The 16,685-nt window shown below is 37.5% G+C and overlaps 1 protein-coding gene across 8 annotated transcripts in view; it reads right to left on the bottom strand.

The window, feature by feature from the left end:
* DHX57 (DExH-box helicase 57) overlaps positions 1 to 16,685 on the bottom strand; it is a 57,902-nt gene that overhangs the window by 24,649 nt on the left and 16,568 nt on the right. For 5 of the 8 annotated variants that reach the window (XM_036873279.1, XM_036873283.1, XM_036873282.1 and 2 more), the window contains exons 4-12: positions 16,231 to 16,416; positions 14,791 to 15,629; positions 13,059 to 13,237; positions 11,150 to 11,271; positions 9,975 to 10,170; positions 9,308 to 9,432; positions 5,120 to 5,253; positions 4,153 to 4,207; positions 2,276 to 2,481 (exon numbers count right to left, since the gene is read on the bottom strand). In XM_036873279.1, coding sequence (XP_036729174.1) covers positions 2,276 to 2,481; positions 4,153 to 4,207; positions 5,120 to 5,253; positions 9,308 to 9,432; positions 9,975 to 10,170; positions 11,150 to 11,271; positions 13,059 to 13,237; positions 14,791 to 15,629; positions 16,231 to 16,416 — 2,042 coding nt within the window. The remainder of the gene's footprint in view (positions 1 to 2,275; positions 2,482 to 4,152; positions 4,208 to 5,119; positions 5,254 to 9,307; positions 9,433 to 9,974; positions 10,171 to 11,149; positions 11,272 to 13,058; positions 13,238 to 14,790; positions 15,630 to 16,230; positions 16,417 to 16,685) is intronic. The other 3 variants (XM_036873281.1, XM_036873284.1, XM_036873278.1) reach the window with 1 other exon arrangement.

Genomic DNA, 16,685 nt, shown 5'->3' with positions numbered 1-16,685 from the left:
GAAAACTCACTTGCCTTTCCTGCTATAGAAGCAGTAACAGGGGTTGAGGGCTCTTACTCCTTGAAAGGTAAACACCTTTTTTTTTTTTTTTGGAAGGACCAAGAGGAGTTGGGGTGGCAGTCCACGGAAAAGAGAGCAGGAAAGGCAACTGAGACCTGACTAGGCTTTAGGAAGAAAGCAAAAGTAGTAACCTTAGGGTTTCTATGGGTTCAGCCCAGCTGAACGTATGGAAGACTATCTAGGAACAAAGCTGGGTGGAGTCTGGCATGGGAGGAGGGAGCACCTAACAACATATATAAAAATGCTCAGGGCTTCCCTGGTGGCACAGTGGTTGAGAGTCTGCCTGCCAATGCAGGGGACACAGGTTCGAGCCCTGGTCTGGGAAGATCCCACATGCCGCGGAGCAACTGGGCCCGTGAGCCATAACTACTGAGCCTGCGCGTCTGGAGCCTGTGCTCCGCAACAAGAGGGGCCGTGATAGAGGCCAGCGCACCGCAATGAAGAGTGGCCCCCACTCGCTGCAACTAGAGAAAGCCCTCGCACAGAAACGAAGACCAAACACAGCCAAAAATAAAAAGAAAGAAATAAATAAAAAGAAATATAGTAAGCCCATTACATGTAAAAAAAAAAAAAAATGCTCAGCACAGGGTGGGCCCTAAAAAAAGATGTCATTTTTTTTTTTTTTTAAATTTTTATAGCTACTTTTTAAAAAATTTTTATTTATTTATTTATTTTTGGCTGTGCTGGGTCTTTGGTTCATGCGAGGGCTTTCTCTAGTTGCGGCAAGTGGGGGCCACTCTTCATCGCGGTGCGGGGACCGCTCTTCATCGCGGTGCGCGGGCCTTTCACTATCGCAGCCCCTCCCGTTGCGGGGCACAGGCTCCAGACGCGCAGGCTCAGTAGTTGTGGCTCACGGGCCCAGCTGCTCCGCGGCATGTGGGATCTTCCCAGACCAGGGCTCGAACCCGTGTCCCCTGCATTAGCAGGCAGATTCTCAACCACTGCGCCACCAGGGAAGCCCAAAGATGTCATTTTTGAGGCCTATTGAATAATGCTAAAACTAGTGGGTGAAATTTTGAGGATATTATAGGATAAATAGTTTCAAATCTCTCTCCACAACTGACTTATTAACTAAACAGGGAATAAATAGTAACTACACAGAGGAGAAACGTAGGCATCACCTTAACCAGGTGATCAAAGTTAATACTGCTAATAATGGGACAAACCAACATCATGTGCCTCCTGATATGATGCACTGAGAAGGACTCAACATTGTTTCTGTGGTTTTCTAACCAAAAATGCATAACCTAAAATTAATCATGGGGCAACGTTAGATAAACCCAAACAGAGGGACATTCTACAAAATAATTGGCCCAAACTCCTTAAAAATGTAAATCATAGAAGAAAAATAAAGGCTGGCAAATTTCTCCAGATAGAAGGAAACTAAAGATACATGATGACTGAATGCAATATATAATCTTGGGTTGGATCCTGTACCACTTAAAAAAATAAAGGACATTATTGAAATAATTGACAAAATTAGAATATGGACTGTGGATTAAACAGTAGTACTGTATTAGTGTTAAATGTTTTCATTTTGATCATGTCCTATTGTTTGTTTTTGTTTTTGGCCATGCCGTGCAGCTTGTGGGGTCTTCGTTCCCCGACCAGATATTGAACCCGGGCCCCGGCAGTGAAAGCGCCAGAGTCCTAACCCCTGGACCGCCAGGGAATTCCCATATCCTATTGTTATGTAAGAGGATGTCCTTGTTCTTAGGAAATACATACTGAAATATTGGGGGTTAAGGAGCATCATATCTGCAATTTACCCTCAAAACATTCAGGAAAAAAAAATATATATGCACCCAGAGCAAATAATAAAGCAAATGAAGCAAAATGTTAATAATTGGTGAATCAGGGTAAAGGATATATGAGAGTTCACTGTAGTCTTGCAAATTTTTAATTCTGAATTTGAAATCATATCAAAATGCAAAGGTACAAAACACTCAAGAATATAATTTATATTTTACTACCTCCCAATTTTTCTATAATGAACACGTTTATAATCAGGAGAAAACCCACTGGTAAATATAATAACAATTTTAATCTAATATGTATTAGAACTGTTATTTTTCTAAGTTTAAGGTTGTTCTGATGAACTAAAGACAAGGTAACTATGAAACAAGAGCCACCGTTTTCTTCTTCTGGATCATGGCGTGAGAAAAACTAGTTATCTTTGGCATAACTGTAATATTCCCCCCAGGAAGCACATTACCTTTATAGCGGGCCAGGAGCTGCTTAAAATCTAACTGTTGATCTGGCACGGCATCTTTGGTGGAATCCTGATCGTGGAGGTGCAGGGAGAAGCGCAGGTCCTCCTCCACCTCCTCAAATGCGGTTCTGCTGCGCCTCGCCTTGAGCTTCTCCTTTGACATCTGTTTCATGGAGCGTGCATATGGGCTCCCATCCTGTAACACATACCTGAGGAAAGAAGACAAAGAAATGTGTGGGTGTGGATGCGGGTCTGTTGGTGAGGAATGACACTATTCACCTGTTTTCCGTGCTCATTCAGCAGAATGTTGCTCTGCTTCTGCCCAATTCATGTGCTATTCTTCCACCAGTCCAGGATTCTGTCCGCCATGCCCTATTGCTGGTGGGGAACACACTGGAATGCTTTTGGCTCTGTTTTAAGATAATTCTGGAGGCAGTGAATTTGGAAAAGTGAGAGAAAAAAGACAGGGAAACTAGCTGAAAGATGATTTCCCCAGAGATTCACATTCAATGGAAGTGGGATTGGGCCCACAAAACAACAATTTTAATAAGCTCCCCAAGTATGCTTACTGCACACTAAAGTCTGAGAGCCACTGTTTTGGGGTTTTTTGCTTGAGAATACTGTATCACTAAATAACGTAGAATTAGGAGGGGGCTTGTTAGGAATGGAAGGAGCAGAGAGAAAGAAAAAATTCTGGGTTGAGTTTAAGGTGTCAGACATCAAAGGTGTTTCCATTCTGGAGCTCAGAGGTCAGGAATGAAGATACCAATCTGGGAGTTCTCAGCACAGGGGTGACAGCTGAAATCACATGAGTCTTAGAGAACCAAGCAAGAATTTAACAGTGAGAAGAAACAGTGCAAGGATAAAACCCTGGGGAATCTTCAAGGTCAAAGAGTAGGAAGAGGAAGCAGAGCTTTCAGAGGGGAGAAATCTGTTGGTATCCAATAGACATTACCACCTTCTATCCGGTATAGAACTTATACACTCATATGTACTGCAAAATCCTTGAAGGCAGAATAATAATGATAATAATAGCTAACATATATAAAGCATTTGATATATGCCAGGCACAGTTCTAAGCACTTTGCAAGTATTAACTCCAAGTATTAATTAATCCTCATAACTCTTGAAGAGGCTACTATTAATATGCTCACTTTACATATGATGAAACTAAGTCACAGAGAGATTAAGCTACTCACCAATGTTACATTGGTAAGTAGAGGGATTTAAATACTAGCAGTCTGTCTGCAGAATTAGTACTTCTTTTTTTCCATGTTAAATTCTCCATAGATTTGGTCCATCATTTTTAATTTTTTATTTACTTTCATTTTATTTGATTTTTTTTGGCCATGCCACATGGCTTGTGGGATCTTAGTTCCCCAACCAGGGATTGAACCCAAGATACCGCAATAAAATCGCTGAGTCCTAACCACTGGACCGCCAGGGAATTCCCCATCATTTTTTAAACAGACTTTACTTTTTAAAGCAGTTTTAGGTTCACAGCAATACTGAGCAGAAGGTACAGAGATTCCCCATATACCCCCTGCTCCCTCCCCTACGCACAGCCTCCCCCATTAGCAATATCCCCAACCCGAGTGGTACATTTGTTAAAACTGATGAACCGACATCCATACATCATTATCACCCAAGGTCCTTAGTCTACATTAGGGATTCCTGAGTCAGTACTCTTAATATATAATATTGCCTTTGAATTCAAATAATTTGTATAATAAATATTCGCTGAAAGGGGAAAACAAAATGCTCAAATTGAAAAATTAGAAGAAAAATTAACCCATTTATTAGTCTCCAGGCACACTGAGGAAAAACAGTAATTCTGTTTTCAAGGACTTTCACCAAACTTCAATTAATATCTTCCTTACCTTGTCACAGCAATTGCATCTTCCAGAAAAAATTGATCAACAGGAAATGTACGACCTAGGAAAACAAGAAAATAAAACAGGAAAGTCTCAGAATACCCGTTCAACTATCTTGAAACTGTTTGTATATGCAAAATTGTCTTAAAACGAAGCTTGGCACAATAAGGTACTATATTTACTCTGTGGTCTTACAAGTATTCAAAACAAGCTTTTCATGATAAAAATGGAAGGAGTAGATTCCAGTTAGTAAATAAAACAGAAGTGCATAGTTGGAGAGATGATCATTTGCTAATAAGACTTTTTTTAACCTTTAAAAAAAAAAATCTATTAAACCTTTTTATCCCCCTCTTCTTCCCTGCAGGGGACCTTTAAACAGTCAACAACTGTATTCTAGATCAAGCATATAATTTCATCTTTAAATCTACTGTCGATATCCTCTATAACTAGAACGAATTATTCACCACTCAGTGTTTCCAAATTGTTCTTTAGCAATCAAATGCAGAATGATAAACCAAAGCCCAAGGTGATAAATTAATCCCACAATGAGACTGTGAAAGCACCAAAAGAAGACACAGACTATCCAATTTCACTTACTCCCAGAGTGGAACAATATCCAGAAGTTTAGCAGAACCAGCAATGAACAAATATGCTATACACAGATAAAACTTTTCCCTTTATGATAGATTACCATTATAAACACACATTTTGATGTTAAACACAACAGAATGCTAGAAATCCTAATAGCCTAGACTTTTTTTTTTAAAGCACATATAAATTAAAATCTCCCAGCAAATGAATATAACATTACCTCTTTATTAATTTCATTATATGGTTATGATTTTATTTGTTATAAACTAATCAATTCTTCTCTAGGAAGAGGTATAAATATTCATTTATATCTCAAGTGAACTTTAAAATAATTATATTTGCTTATTAGGACAATACGTATTTACTGATGGATTTTAATCACCTGGTATAGTGATAACTGGGCAGGAATTAAAATATTCTGAAAAGAGCTCAGCGTTTAAAGTTGCACTCATCAGAATAACTTGAAGAGTTGGTCTCTGCAACACAATGTCTTTCAAAACTAGCAGTAAGAAGTCACTAGAGGAAATAAAAGAAACACCTGAGGATCAAACAAATTTAATACATGAAAATTAATAACCTTTGACATATTTCAAGTAAGTGTAAGACTTATGTGAAAAAAATTTATAACACTCATAGAAAGATGTGTCATGTTCCTAGATGTGAAGACTTAATGTTATAAAGATACCAATTTCCCACCAAATAAACTAAATTCAGTGTAGTGCCAATCAAAATACCAACAGCATTCATCATTGCATTTGATAATTCCACTTCTTAATATCTACATGTACATAAAGAGGTATATACAACGATTTTCATTATAGCATTGTTTGTAAATCAGTGGAAACGACCGAAATGTCTATCAACCAAGAAATGGTTAATTACAGTTATCATCCATTCTAAGGAATAACATGAGGCAGATAAAAGGAATAAAGTAGAGCTCTAGATACAGACATGAAAACATCTCTAAGAGATATTGTTAGTGAAAAAAACCCAAGTTGTAGAACAATATGTACCGCAGAACAGCAATGTCCTAACTGGTCTCCCTGTTTCAGCCCTTGCCCCCCTAAAATCTATTCTCAGTATGGTAGACCAATAATTCTGCACAAATGTAAATCTGATTGTGCCACTCTTCTGCTCAAAATCCTTCAACGACTTCTTATCAAAGTCCTCACTAACGAGGCCCTATGTGACGTGATCTGTACCCTCACTACTCATTTCCTGTCGCTCTCCCCCTTTATCACTTGGCTCCAGCCACACTGTCCTCCTTGCTGTCTTTCAGACATGGACCCCAGGTCCCTTGCACATGTTATTAATGTGCCTAGAAAGGGCTTCTCCCAGACATTCAAGAGGTAGCTCACTCACTCACTTTCTTGGAGTCTTTACTCAAAATGTACCTTTTCAGCTAGGCCTTCCCTGGCCACCATGTTTAAAATTTCAAATGTTCCCCTCCCTTGCATTTCATATTACCCTTTCTCTTTTTAGCACTTAACAAACATACTTTATATTTTACTTCTTTATCTTGCTTATTGTTGGGCTCTCTCACTAGAATATAAGCTCCATGAGGATGGGGATTTTGGTTATTTTGTTCTACAAGATACTATTCAGTATCTAGAACACTGCCTGGGATATAGTAGGTGCTCAATAAATGTTTGTTAATTTACTAAATGAATATATAATTTGTATAAGAAAAAAAAGGTCTGGAAATAAAAGTACCTATTTCTGACAAAGCAAGCATATATGTCAATGTATAGTAGGACATATCACCAATCTGATCACTGTAGTTATCTCTGGGGCAGGGACTGGGAATGGTTTGGGAGTGTTACAGGGGACTTTCACTTTATCTGTATTGTTTGAATTTTTAATGAGTATATTCTTGAACTACTTAGGTTTCTTTAATGAGCTAATTTAATTACATTTATGACTATTCTGTTTCTTTTTTAGGGAAAAGGAAAATAATATAACAATAGGTAAATGGTTAAGTAATTTATGGTACATCCACACGTTAGAATTTCCTCATGCAATTATTAGCAATAATTTCAAAGACAGTTCATGCTGTCATATTAAATATTAGATCAAATGCAGCACACAGCACTATATAATCCCAATAGTGTTTGTGGATATACATCTCTCTGCTAACTCCCAATATACTCCCAGAAGAAAACAGAACAAATTGTTAACATGTAATTAGCAATCCTATAAGGGACAGAAATTCTTCTTCTTGACATTTAATATTGCCTAAATGTGTCAGAATAATGTCATTATCTCTATGATCAGAAAATGTATTAAAAATTTTAAACAAATATAATTATAATTTTTCTATATTCAACCTTTTATCTTATCTATTTTTTAACTGATCTTGGTTCCTAGATTTTACTTTTTTTTTTTAATTTTTAAATTTTATTTATGTTTTTATACAGCAGGTTCTTATTAGTTATCCATTTAATACATATTAGTGTATATATGTCAATCCTAATCTCCCAATTCATCACACCACCACCCCCTATTTTCTGCCTTTTTCAGTCAGAGCTAGCAAATATTCCCCTACTTTTTCTTATAATTTGTATACTCCATTTCCAAAGACTGGTATTTGTAAATGCTCAAATCTCCCTTCTCCAGTGTGTAATTTATCTTTATTTGGATGTGAAAATACTTTGTTTATAACTGTTGATATTCTATAGGTCATTAGGTTTTATAAAAATCTCTTTTTGAGAACATCATTGCAGCCAGGAACCAGATCCAGTGCTATCTTCCAGTTTCACTGAGTTTGTGGAAGTATAGATGTTATGAAACCCAAAGCTATTCTTTATGTTCAAAATTACATTGGATTTTATTTCCCCTAAAATTAAAAATTTATTTTTACAATACAATCATTTAAATATTATTAGTTTGGTTGAATGTTTTATTTGATTCCCTCTTCCAGGTTGTTCAGTGATTCTGTTAAAATAAATTCTTTCAAATGTTCATTTTAACATTTAGGTGCAAAATGACATTATTTACCATTTATTTTTTTCCCTACTGTTTTCTGGAGTCTCTATGTAAAGATTATTTGCCCCTCAAAGATTTTCAGTGTTTTCTATATAGCTATTTAAAATTTATTATTGTCTTGTTCTAGGAAATATTTTTTATTTTGATCTATTCTTTTTAAAATTTTTTGGCCACGCCGTGCTGCTTGCAGGATCTAAGTTCCCCCACCAGGGATCAAGTCCGGGGCCCCGGCAGTGAAAGCACAGAGCCCTAACCACTGTACCACCAGGGAATTCCCTGATATATTCTTTTTATATAAAAATATTTTTCTTTAGTTTCAAATTTCTTTATATTTCTTAATTACTACTATATTAGTGTATTTATTTCTTCTAACAAATAGTCTTCTGTTTACATGTCTTCCCTGTTCATTTTTTAAAAACTTTTTATCAGCAATAGCTGGGACCTCTTTTCACGTTTGTTTCTTTTTTTTTAGTTTTGCTATGATCTATTTTCTCCTTCTCTGTCAGCCCATCAACTTTACTCAGACTTTCTTCTTCTCAAGATATTTATAATAATATAGTCCTTTTTGGGAAAGCCTCATGATTTGCACAGGATCATCTCTCTTTCTCCCACTACTTTTTTACTACTTTAGAGCATGATCTACACGACAAACTATGATCAATGCCATATATTTACCTGGCCCTTCATTTTAAAATATTGAGAATTTTGATTTTATACCTTGACCCTTTAATGACTTCCAATTCCATTAAAGTAAAATCCAAATGCTTTATTATTAATGGTGCATAGTCTCCTGCTTTTTTTAGCTGTCACTTTTCCCCTCATTCACTACATACCAGCTGCACTGGCCTTCCTCCAGTTTTTGGACTCATGAAGCCCTTTACCACTGCAGAGTCCTTGCAAATGATGACTTTGCCCTCATATGTCTCACGAGACTCCTTTTCACACTTCTGTTTTTAATTTAAATGTAATCTCTTCAGAGATATAATCTCTGACTATCTCATGGCTCTCTCCCCCCAAACACAGCATCCTGTTTATTCCTTTATGGTACTTATTCCAATTTGTAGTTATTTACTTATTTATTTACCTGTCCATTATTTGTTTTTCCTACCAGACCATAAGAGATAAAGGGGAAACATATATGTTAGTTCACTACAGTATCCCCAGCAATTAATAGGCCACTTGGCACTTAATGCAGGCTCAGTAAATATATGAATGAATGTCAGGACTGAATGACTGACCAAATGCACAAAGAAGGAAGCACATATTGACCAATCCATCAGCTATAGCATGCATTACATCTGATATTCCTGCTAAGTACAGCACCCAGCTCAGCATGCTGCCTCTTATTAGACGATGTCCATCTAATAGGATGACTCTTCCAGTGATGAACATGTGCTCTCCTAGCATTTTTCGTGTCACAGACCCTGGAGACCAGGAAGGCAGCTCCTCTTCTCTAACTTAAGCCTTCTCTATGGCAATTACCGTTACTAGCTCTTAGGAACTTAACTGGAAGCAGAATAAAATTCTCTCAGCCATGTCTTCATTTGATGTGTGTGGGTATTCACTTGGAAAACCTTTGCCTTACCTTTCTTCTGTCCTCTCATGGACTTCATCAACAATGATATGGGTGATTCCTTGTAGGGCTGTGTCCCCCTCTAGCCTTCTTAGCAGCACTCCTGTGGTGCAGTATAACAGTCTGGTGGCTGAGGACTTACACGTAAAAGGGCATAGAGAGCTTTAATGAACTTTCTGAAAAAAGGAAACACTTTCCTGGCAAAGCCATTTTTAATGGATAGGGATAAAGAATACTGAAAACACCAGCAGTTCTATTTAATATAAACCAAGAAACTAAATGCATAGTTTCTTGCTGGCAACAACAAAGCTTTTCTACTTTACATCAAAATTTTAAGACTCATAGAAAGCATTCAAAAATTATTATAAAACATAAAAATAACAGTGAGTGATGAAATCAATTCTGCCTTTGTTCATTCCATATTTGGTTAAATGGATTAAATCCCAGTTTAGGAACAAAGCAGCACCTACTAGATCACTTCTGCCAATAAAGAATAGAAGGTCTTTACAGAGGAAATTAAGTACACCTCAATAAGAGTTTAAACCAAAATATTTCTAAAAGGACTTCAGCCCTATTGAAGTATATATTCCAACTTGCCCAGAATCTCCAGACCCCAAGGGCGCTTTATACTTGAAAATTGTAAATTTCTGTCATCAGGAAATAAGAAAAGCATACAAACCTTGACACTTTCTAACCGGATCTGGTATCCCACAGTCAGACCCACTCTCTCTGCTCTTTCTTTAGCAACGCGTTCGGCGACAGAGATCGCAGAGATTCGTCGGGGTTGGGTACAGATGATGTTAGCCACCTTCTCAGGTGGTCCGTTCAGAGAATCATCCAGAATAAACTGTGGAATCTGTGTGGTTTTCCCACATCTGTATGTCAAAACAAATAAGTCCTAAAATAAGAGTTTTCAAGTGCTCTAGTTAACTAAAGAAGCAATCATATCCAATGAGGAAAGTAAGAAGCTAACTAGAATAAAAGTTGTTCAGCTTCATCTATCTTCTAAACCTACCTACTGACTTACAACCTACAGCTGATAACTCCTAGGAATTTGCACTTAGGTTAACAGGGCAATCAAATAATAGTTTACTATTATTTGTAAAACTGGGACTACTGAATAAACATTAGGTTAAGGTCTATAAATGCCTCCAGGAATGTGAACTCTACATATGAATCCTAAAGAAACAGGAGTATTATGATTATTAAAATACTTTATATTTTTCCCATTGGTGTGGTATTGCTTTGGCTATACCAAAGTACTGACTGAGGTTAAAAAGATAAGAAACTGGAAGATACAAAGTTACTACTATATCTGTGAATCTGGGCACAAATGTAATTATTAAATTGAAGACCCTTGAATACAGAAGTAGATTAAGCCTGCAACTTGTCCCTGCTAAATAGGTTTGGATAACATATGGAGAGTGTGGAACAGGAAAAATAATGTACCCTAAGTTGTTCTTAAACAAAAGCTTTAAAGAAATCAGAATAAATTTAGAAAATTTATTTCTGAAGTTTCAAGCTAAATGTTCTGGAACTGTCCTTTACATTTTAAAATGGGCCTTGTTAAAAGCCTTCAGCTAGACCTTTTGCCTTAAAATCATGTTAAGGCAGAGGTATACAATATCTATAAAATCCTAAATTTCTGAGTTTTGTTTGTTTTTTGTAATTTGGCTCTATTGGCTACAGTTGCCACATTATTTGCCTCTGTGAAATATTATTTAATATTTGACAGGAAAAAGCACAAATAACACCAGCAACTGTTTTTTTTTAAAAGTAGAACTGGTGGTGGTAACCAGGGCACACACCGTATTTATAGATGAAAGCTGCATTACAAATAAATCACATTCTTACCCAGTCATACCACTTATAACAAGCACTTGGTGCTTGCTCAACAATTTAAGAATGTTTTCTCTTTCTTCCCAAGCAGGGAGTAATTGTCTTTCTTGCAGAATTGACTGGAACTGTCTGGAGGCCTAATAAAATAAAAGATAAGACATCAGTTTGGTTACTTTCAATCACCTTTCACAAAGCTCTGAATGTGGAATCCCATAGTTAGACCTACCCTTTCTGCTCTTTCTTCACCAATTTGTTTAGAGACAGAAAGTGCAGATTTGTTGGGGGTTGGATGCTGGTGACTTTAGTCAGAAGGCTGTTCAGAGAATCAGCCAGAATAAGCTGTGGGATCTGTGTGGCTTTCCTACATCTGAATGAACTGAAGGATCTTATAAGAGAAATAACCCCTCTTGCTTAGCACCTATCCAGCTCTTTTTGTAAGTCTCTATACTAGCACTGTTCAACAGAACTTTCCGTGCCAATGGAAATGTTCTGTCTGCGCTCTCCAACATAGCAACCTCTGGCTACATGTGGCTGTTGAGCACTTGAGCTGTGATCAGTGCTATCGAGGACCTGAATTTTTTATTTTATTTAATTTTAATAAATTTAACTTTAAATAGCTACACGTGGCTAAGGGCTACCATACAAGACAGCGTAGTTCTACACAGTATCAGATTTTTACCAAAATCACTAACAGTCACAGCACTCACTAAATGGTTCTTCTTTTTTTTTTTTAACATCTTAAATATATACAATTTTTATCTGTCGAGAATAAATAAAAATAAACTGGTATGGATTTATAGATTTCTTTTTTTTAAATTTCTGGGTTATAATCCAATACTGTACATCCAATACCTAAGATATAATCCAATTTATTTTGTTGCTCTCATTATTTCATTTTGGCCATTGGGAGCTTTTCCAGGTTGATTCCTAAGTCCTTCTGACACGCCCTCATCTTTTTTTTGTTTTGTTTTGTTTTTGAGTACTCCCTCATTTAAAGGTTTCTTTTTGGCCAATCACCACATCTATGTAACTCAGTTTGACATCTAATGGCCAATGCTATAAACATTGTACTGTAGGTTAAAACTGTGGATGTATTTTTGACTAATGTAAGAAATTTATACTAACATTTATATTAACATACACATTTTCTGCATGTAATTTTATCACCTCTAAACACACTGTTCAAACTGAATGTGTAATTTTTTATTTCCACCATCTTATTATTTATGGCGCGATTTTCTAGTCAATTTGACATTCTATGGGTGTTGCAGTATATATGTACTAGTGTTATATATATACTCTGTCAAAAATCAGAATCACAGAAGTTTAGAATCAGAAGGGCCTTAGATAGCATCTAATCTAATCCCCGAACTGGTTAAGCAACTCGTCTTTATCCTACATCCAACTCTGCCCTAATACTTCACTTATGAGTTCTTTTAAAATAATCTTATTTTTACCCCTGAATGGGGTAAAAACAACATGGACTTTGAAAACAGAGAGAATTAGCTTGAAACCCTGTGTTGCCACTTACCAGCTATGTGACCGTGGGCAAATTATTTATCCTGTAAGCCTTTGAAATGGGGTAAGAGTCCCTCCTTATCCTTCTCCTTTACTATACTGTTATTTCTAATGTAAATCACAGTACTACTTTTCCTTTCACTTATCAGATTTCTATCATAGTAACAAAGCCACATGATTCTCAGAATATTTGGTATATATGTGTTTCATTTTCATCAGCCATTGGATTTTCCAAAACTATCTAGAACATGCATCCAAGTTTGCTGTGGCATGCAGAAACTTTGACAAATCAGAGTAAAAGAGAACTGAAAGTATACCATAGAGAGTAGCCAAAGCTTCCTAATTCCTAATCCCTTCATCCATACATTAGGGAGACAATGCTAGCTGTTCTCTCAGAATACCCTACCTGTTTTATTCGGAACTGCTTGCAGATTTTGACATTTTCAGCACGTACTGATTTTGCCTGCCAGTCATATCTTTTGGAAATCTTTTTCTTAAGGTTGACATAGCTTTCATTCTCCACCATAACTGTTGCAGGACCTTCATCCTCATCTGTCTCCTCCTCAGGCTCTGATTCTTTTTCAACTTGAAGGGGATAAAAGGAAACGTTTTCAATATAGAGCCCTTTCTTTAGCAAGGAAAAGTCACTATCTAACAAGGTAACAACAACAAAAAAATCATAAATGGAGAAAAAGTTAAAGCTTGAATAAAACAAGTTCATTCATTTCCACACTACTACTTCTACTGCTAAAGAACTTAAAATGCATCTCCAAATAAACTTTAATCAAGTGTAAGTGGCTTTGGTTAAACCAAATTAAAAACAAAGAAAAGAAAATCATGCCCTGCCTTGTTAATCCAGTGGACTCTGTACATTCAGGAATTAACTGAAAGTTTCAAATATTTGCAAGTGTACCTACAATTCCATGACACAAAATAACCCAAATGTCTATCATATGATGAATCAATAAATGAAATGTGGTATGTCCATATAATGGAATAGTATTCAGTAATAAAAAGGAATAAAGTACTGATACACGCTACAACATGGATGAACCTTGAAAACATTATGCTAAGTGAAAGAAGCCAATCACAAAAAGCTACATATTTACTATATGATTCCATTTCCATGAAATGTCCAGAATAGGCAAATCCATAGAGACAGAATATAGACTCATGGTTGTTAGGGGTTGGGGGAAGGGAGAAATGAGGAGTGACTTGCTAACAGGTACAGAGTTTCTTTCTGGGGTGATGAAAGCGTTCCAGAGTTAGACAGTGGTCATGGTTGCACAACTTTGTTAATATACTAAAAACCATTGAATAGTACACTTCAAAAGGGTAAATTTTATGGTGTGCAAATTATATCTTAATAAAGCTGTTATCTTAAAAAAAAAGTTCACGACACACAGTTTGTCATTTCTTGAGGAACACATCTGAGTGCTAGAACTCGCTGCAGGTTGGGAGCGAGTCAAGGGGCCAGTGAGGGAACCTAGCCGGCTGTCCAGCATCCGCATCTCGGTGCAGGTTCACTGTTCTCTACCTGTTGACATTTACCTAGGAACTCCTGGGAAATAATAAAACTTGCTGCTCTAAAAGAAAGGTGGCAAAAAATAAGAGAGATCCTACGGTGAACTTTGAAAGGGGGGTTACTTGTGATGTAAGAATCTGTACGGCACTCTTGGATCTGGAGGAAGCCAGAGGCTTGTACAAACATTTCTCTATTTGAGGATTTAGGGACCCATAAAGAGAGACATCCCCTAATGACTTTTGGGGGTCTAGCGTACTAAAAGCAGGGGGGTACGGATGGTGGTATAGAAAGAGAAGTATCTCTAAAAACTCATTTTAAAGTAATCCTATATACAATAACAGAAGTAATCACATGAAACCAAATGGATTACACGAAACAGACTTTTCTGGAAGGATGCTTTAAGGTTCTTCCAGCCCTCGACTGCTAGAATAAACTTATACATCACTACAAATTTTCAATTCAGGGAGCCAGACACAGTGACAGAATGAGGCCTTACAAGTAAAGTCAGGTCACAGCTCAGGGGAGACCCTATACCGGCCCTCAGAGCCTCTGATTGCTGTAATCCATCATTCCAAACCCCGCCTCCACAACACCGCATCAGTGCCTGACATACCTTCTGGAATTTGATTTGAAAGAAACGAATTACTTGGAATCACTGGCTTATGACAGACAGGATTATTTATTCTGGTCCCAGAGGATACTGGCAGAAAGTTCACAGGAGGGATACTGTACTTGTGATGGGTATTTGTTAGTAACTTGGCTATTTCTGATTCTTCCTCTAAAAGGGTTATCAAAGAATATACAACAGGTTCTGAAGTTTCTGCAAATGTCAAGGCCTTGCCATAAAGGAACTCAGAAATATGTAAACGACAAGCCAGAGGTAGATTCTCATTGGTGGAATAAAATGCCACAAGGGGAGCTTGGTAGGGGTATTTGTGGTCCTTAGAAAATCGAATTTCAAGTTCGTATAAAAAAGATGCATCTTCGTCAGCATTTAGATGGGAATCATCTACACTTCTTTCTGCTTTTCCAATAATTTGATTTGGGGGCACTTCATGTTTGAATTTGCACTTTGATCCAAATTTGCAATTTCCTCTGAGGTAAAATTTACAGATTTCAAGTGACGTCTCCTGTATATTTTTGGTACGTTCCTTTTGCTTGGATTTGCAGAATTTACTCGCCAAATACCCCAGTTCTAATCCAATGGTCCAGACTCTGTTCTGAATTCTTTCTATAAATTTTTCTCCACAGATTGACTTGAGAGCAAAGGCCTCTTCCTGTCGCTGTTCCACACACTCATCCAAGCTTATACGCGCAACGGCCTCAGAGATCTTCATCCTCTCTCCAAATGTCTCTGAAAAACACTGGGTGAGCAGATGTTCCAGTGATGCCCCCAGGTCTCCATCGCAAATTCTCAGGGCTGCCTGACAGCGCTCGGTGTTGAAACCATACCTGCCAAGTGAGAAGATGACAAAAAAGACTGAGTAATATCAAACCTCAAAAGAGAAATTCATTTAAATACATATATGGGAAGGCATAACTATACATAGGCAGGGTTTGTGTCTTGAAAAAGTGCACCTGATAGGGGCTTCCCTGGTGGCGCAGTGGTTGGGAGTCTGCCTGCCAATGCAGGGGACACGGGTTCAAGCCCTGGTCTGGGAAGATCCCACATGCCGCAGAGCAGCTGGGCCCGTGAGTCACAACTACTGAGCCTGCGCGTCTGGAGCCTGTGCTCCGCAACAAGAGAGGCCGCGACAGTGAGAGGCCCGCGCACTGCGATGAAGAGTGGCCCCCCCTCGCCGCAACTGGAGAAAGCCCTCGCACAGAAACGAAGACCCAACACAGCCAAAAATAAATAAATAAATAAATTTATATATATATTAAAAAAAAGTGTACTAACTCCTCCTTCATCTCCCTATCCTAAAAGAGAGGATACTGGGCGTATCAGGTACCGCTGGAACACACACAACACGAAAGTATTCAAGGAGAGGTAGGTGCGTTTATAATACACTTCCAGTTTCCTTTAATTTTCCCATAAATGATGAAAGCAAACCTGGAAAGTTTTTGCACTGCAAGTGTTGAGACTGTAAATTCTGGATAATGCGGCTCCACCAGGCCTGAGCCAGCACATTCCAAAGGATCTGAGTCGGGAACGAGGGAAGCTTCTCGTCCAGCTGACCAGTACTGCTCGTCATCATCATCAGGCTCATCATCTTCGTCCTCCCCAGAAACACCTCTTCTGGCAAAAGTAACATTCTCATTTATTAATTTCTACTTACCTCAAAGAAAAATTTAGTAAGAGTCTAAGAATTTAATTCAAGGAACCAAAGGACAGAGAATCCTGACCACTATTCAGTCACTGATTTAATTTTTTATTGACCTATTAATTTATATCTCAGCAAGTAACAGAACTTATTACCTGCCCGGTACTATGTTAAATGTTTTATATGTACTATCTCTTTGAAAATCTTCCCAATAACCCAGCCAGACTGGAATCTCTATTTTTTT

This window comes from Balaenoptera musculus, chromosome 13 (genome assembly GCF_009873245.2).
Source record: "Balaenoptera musculus isolate JJ_BM4_2016_0621 chromosome 13, mBalMus1.pri.v3, whole genome shotgun sequence".
Lineage (NCBI taxonomy): Eukaryota > Metazoa > Chordata > Mammalia > Artiodactyla > Balaenopteridae > Balaenoptera > Balaenoptera musculus.
Note: the sequence above shows the minus strand (reverse complement) of the source record. Positions and strands in the feature narration are given on the sequence as shown.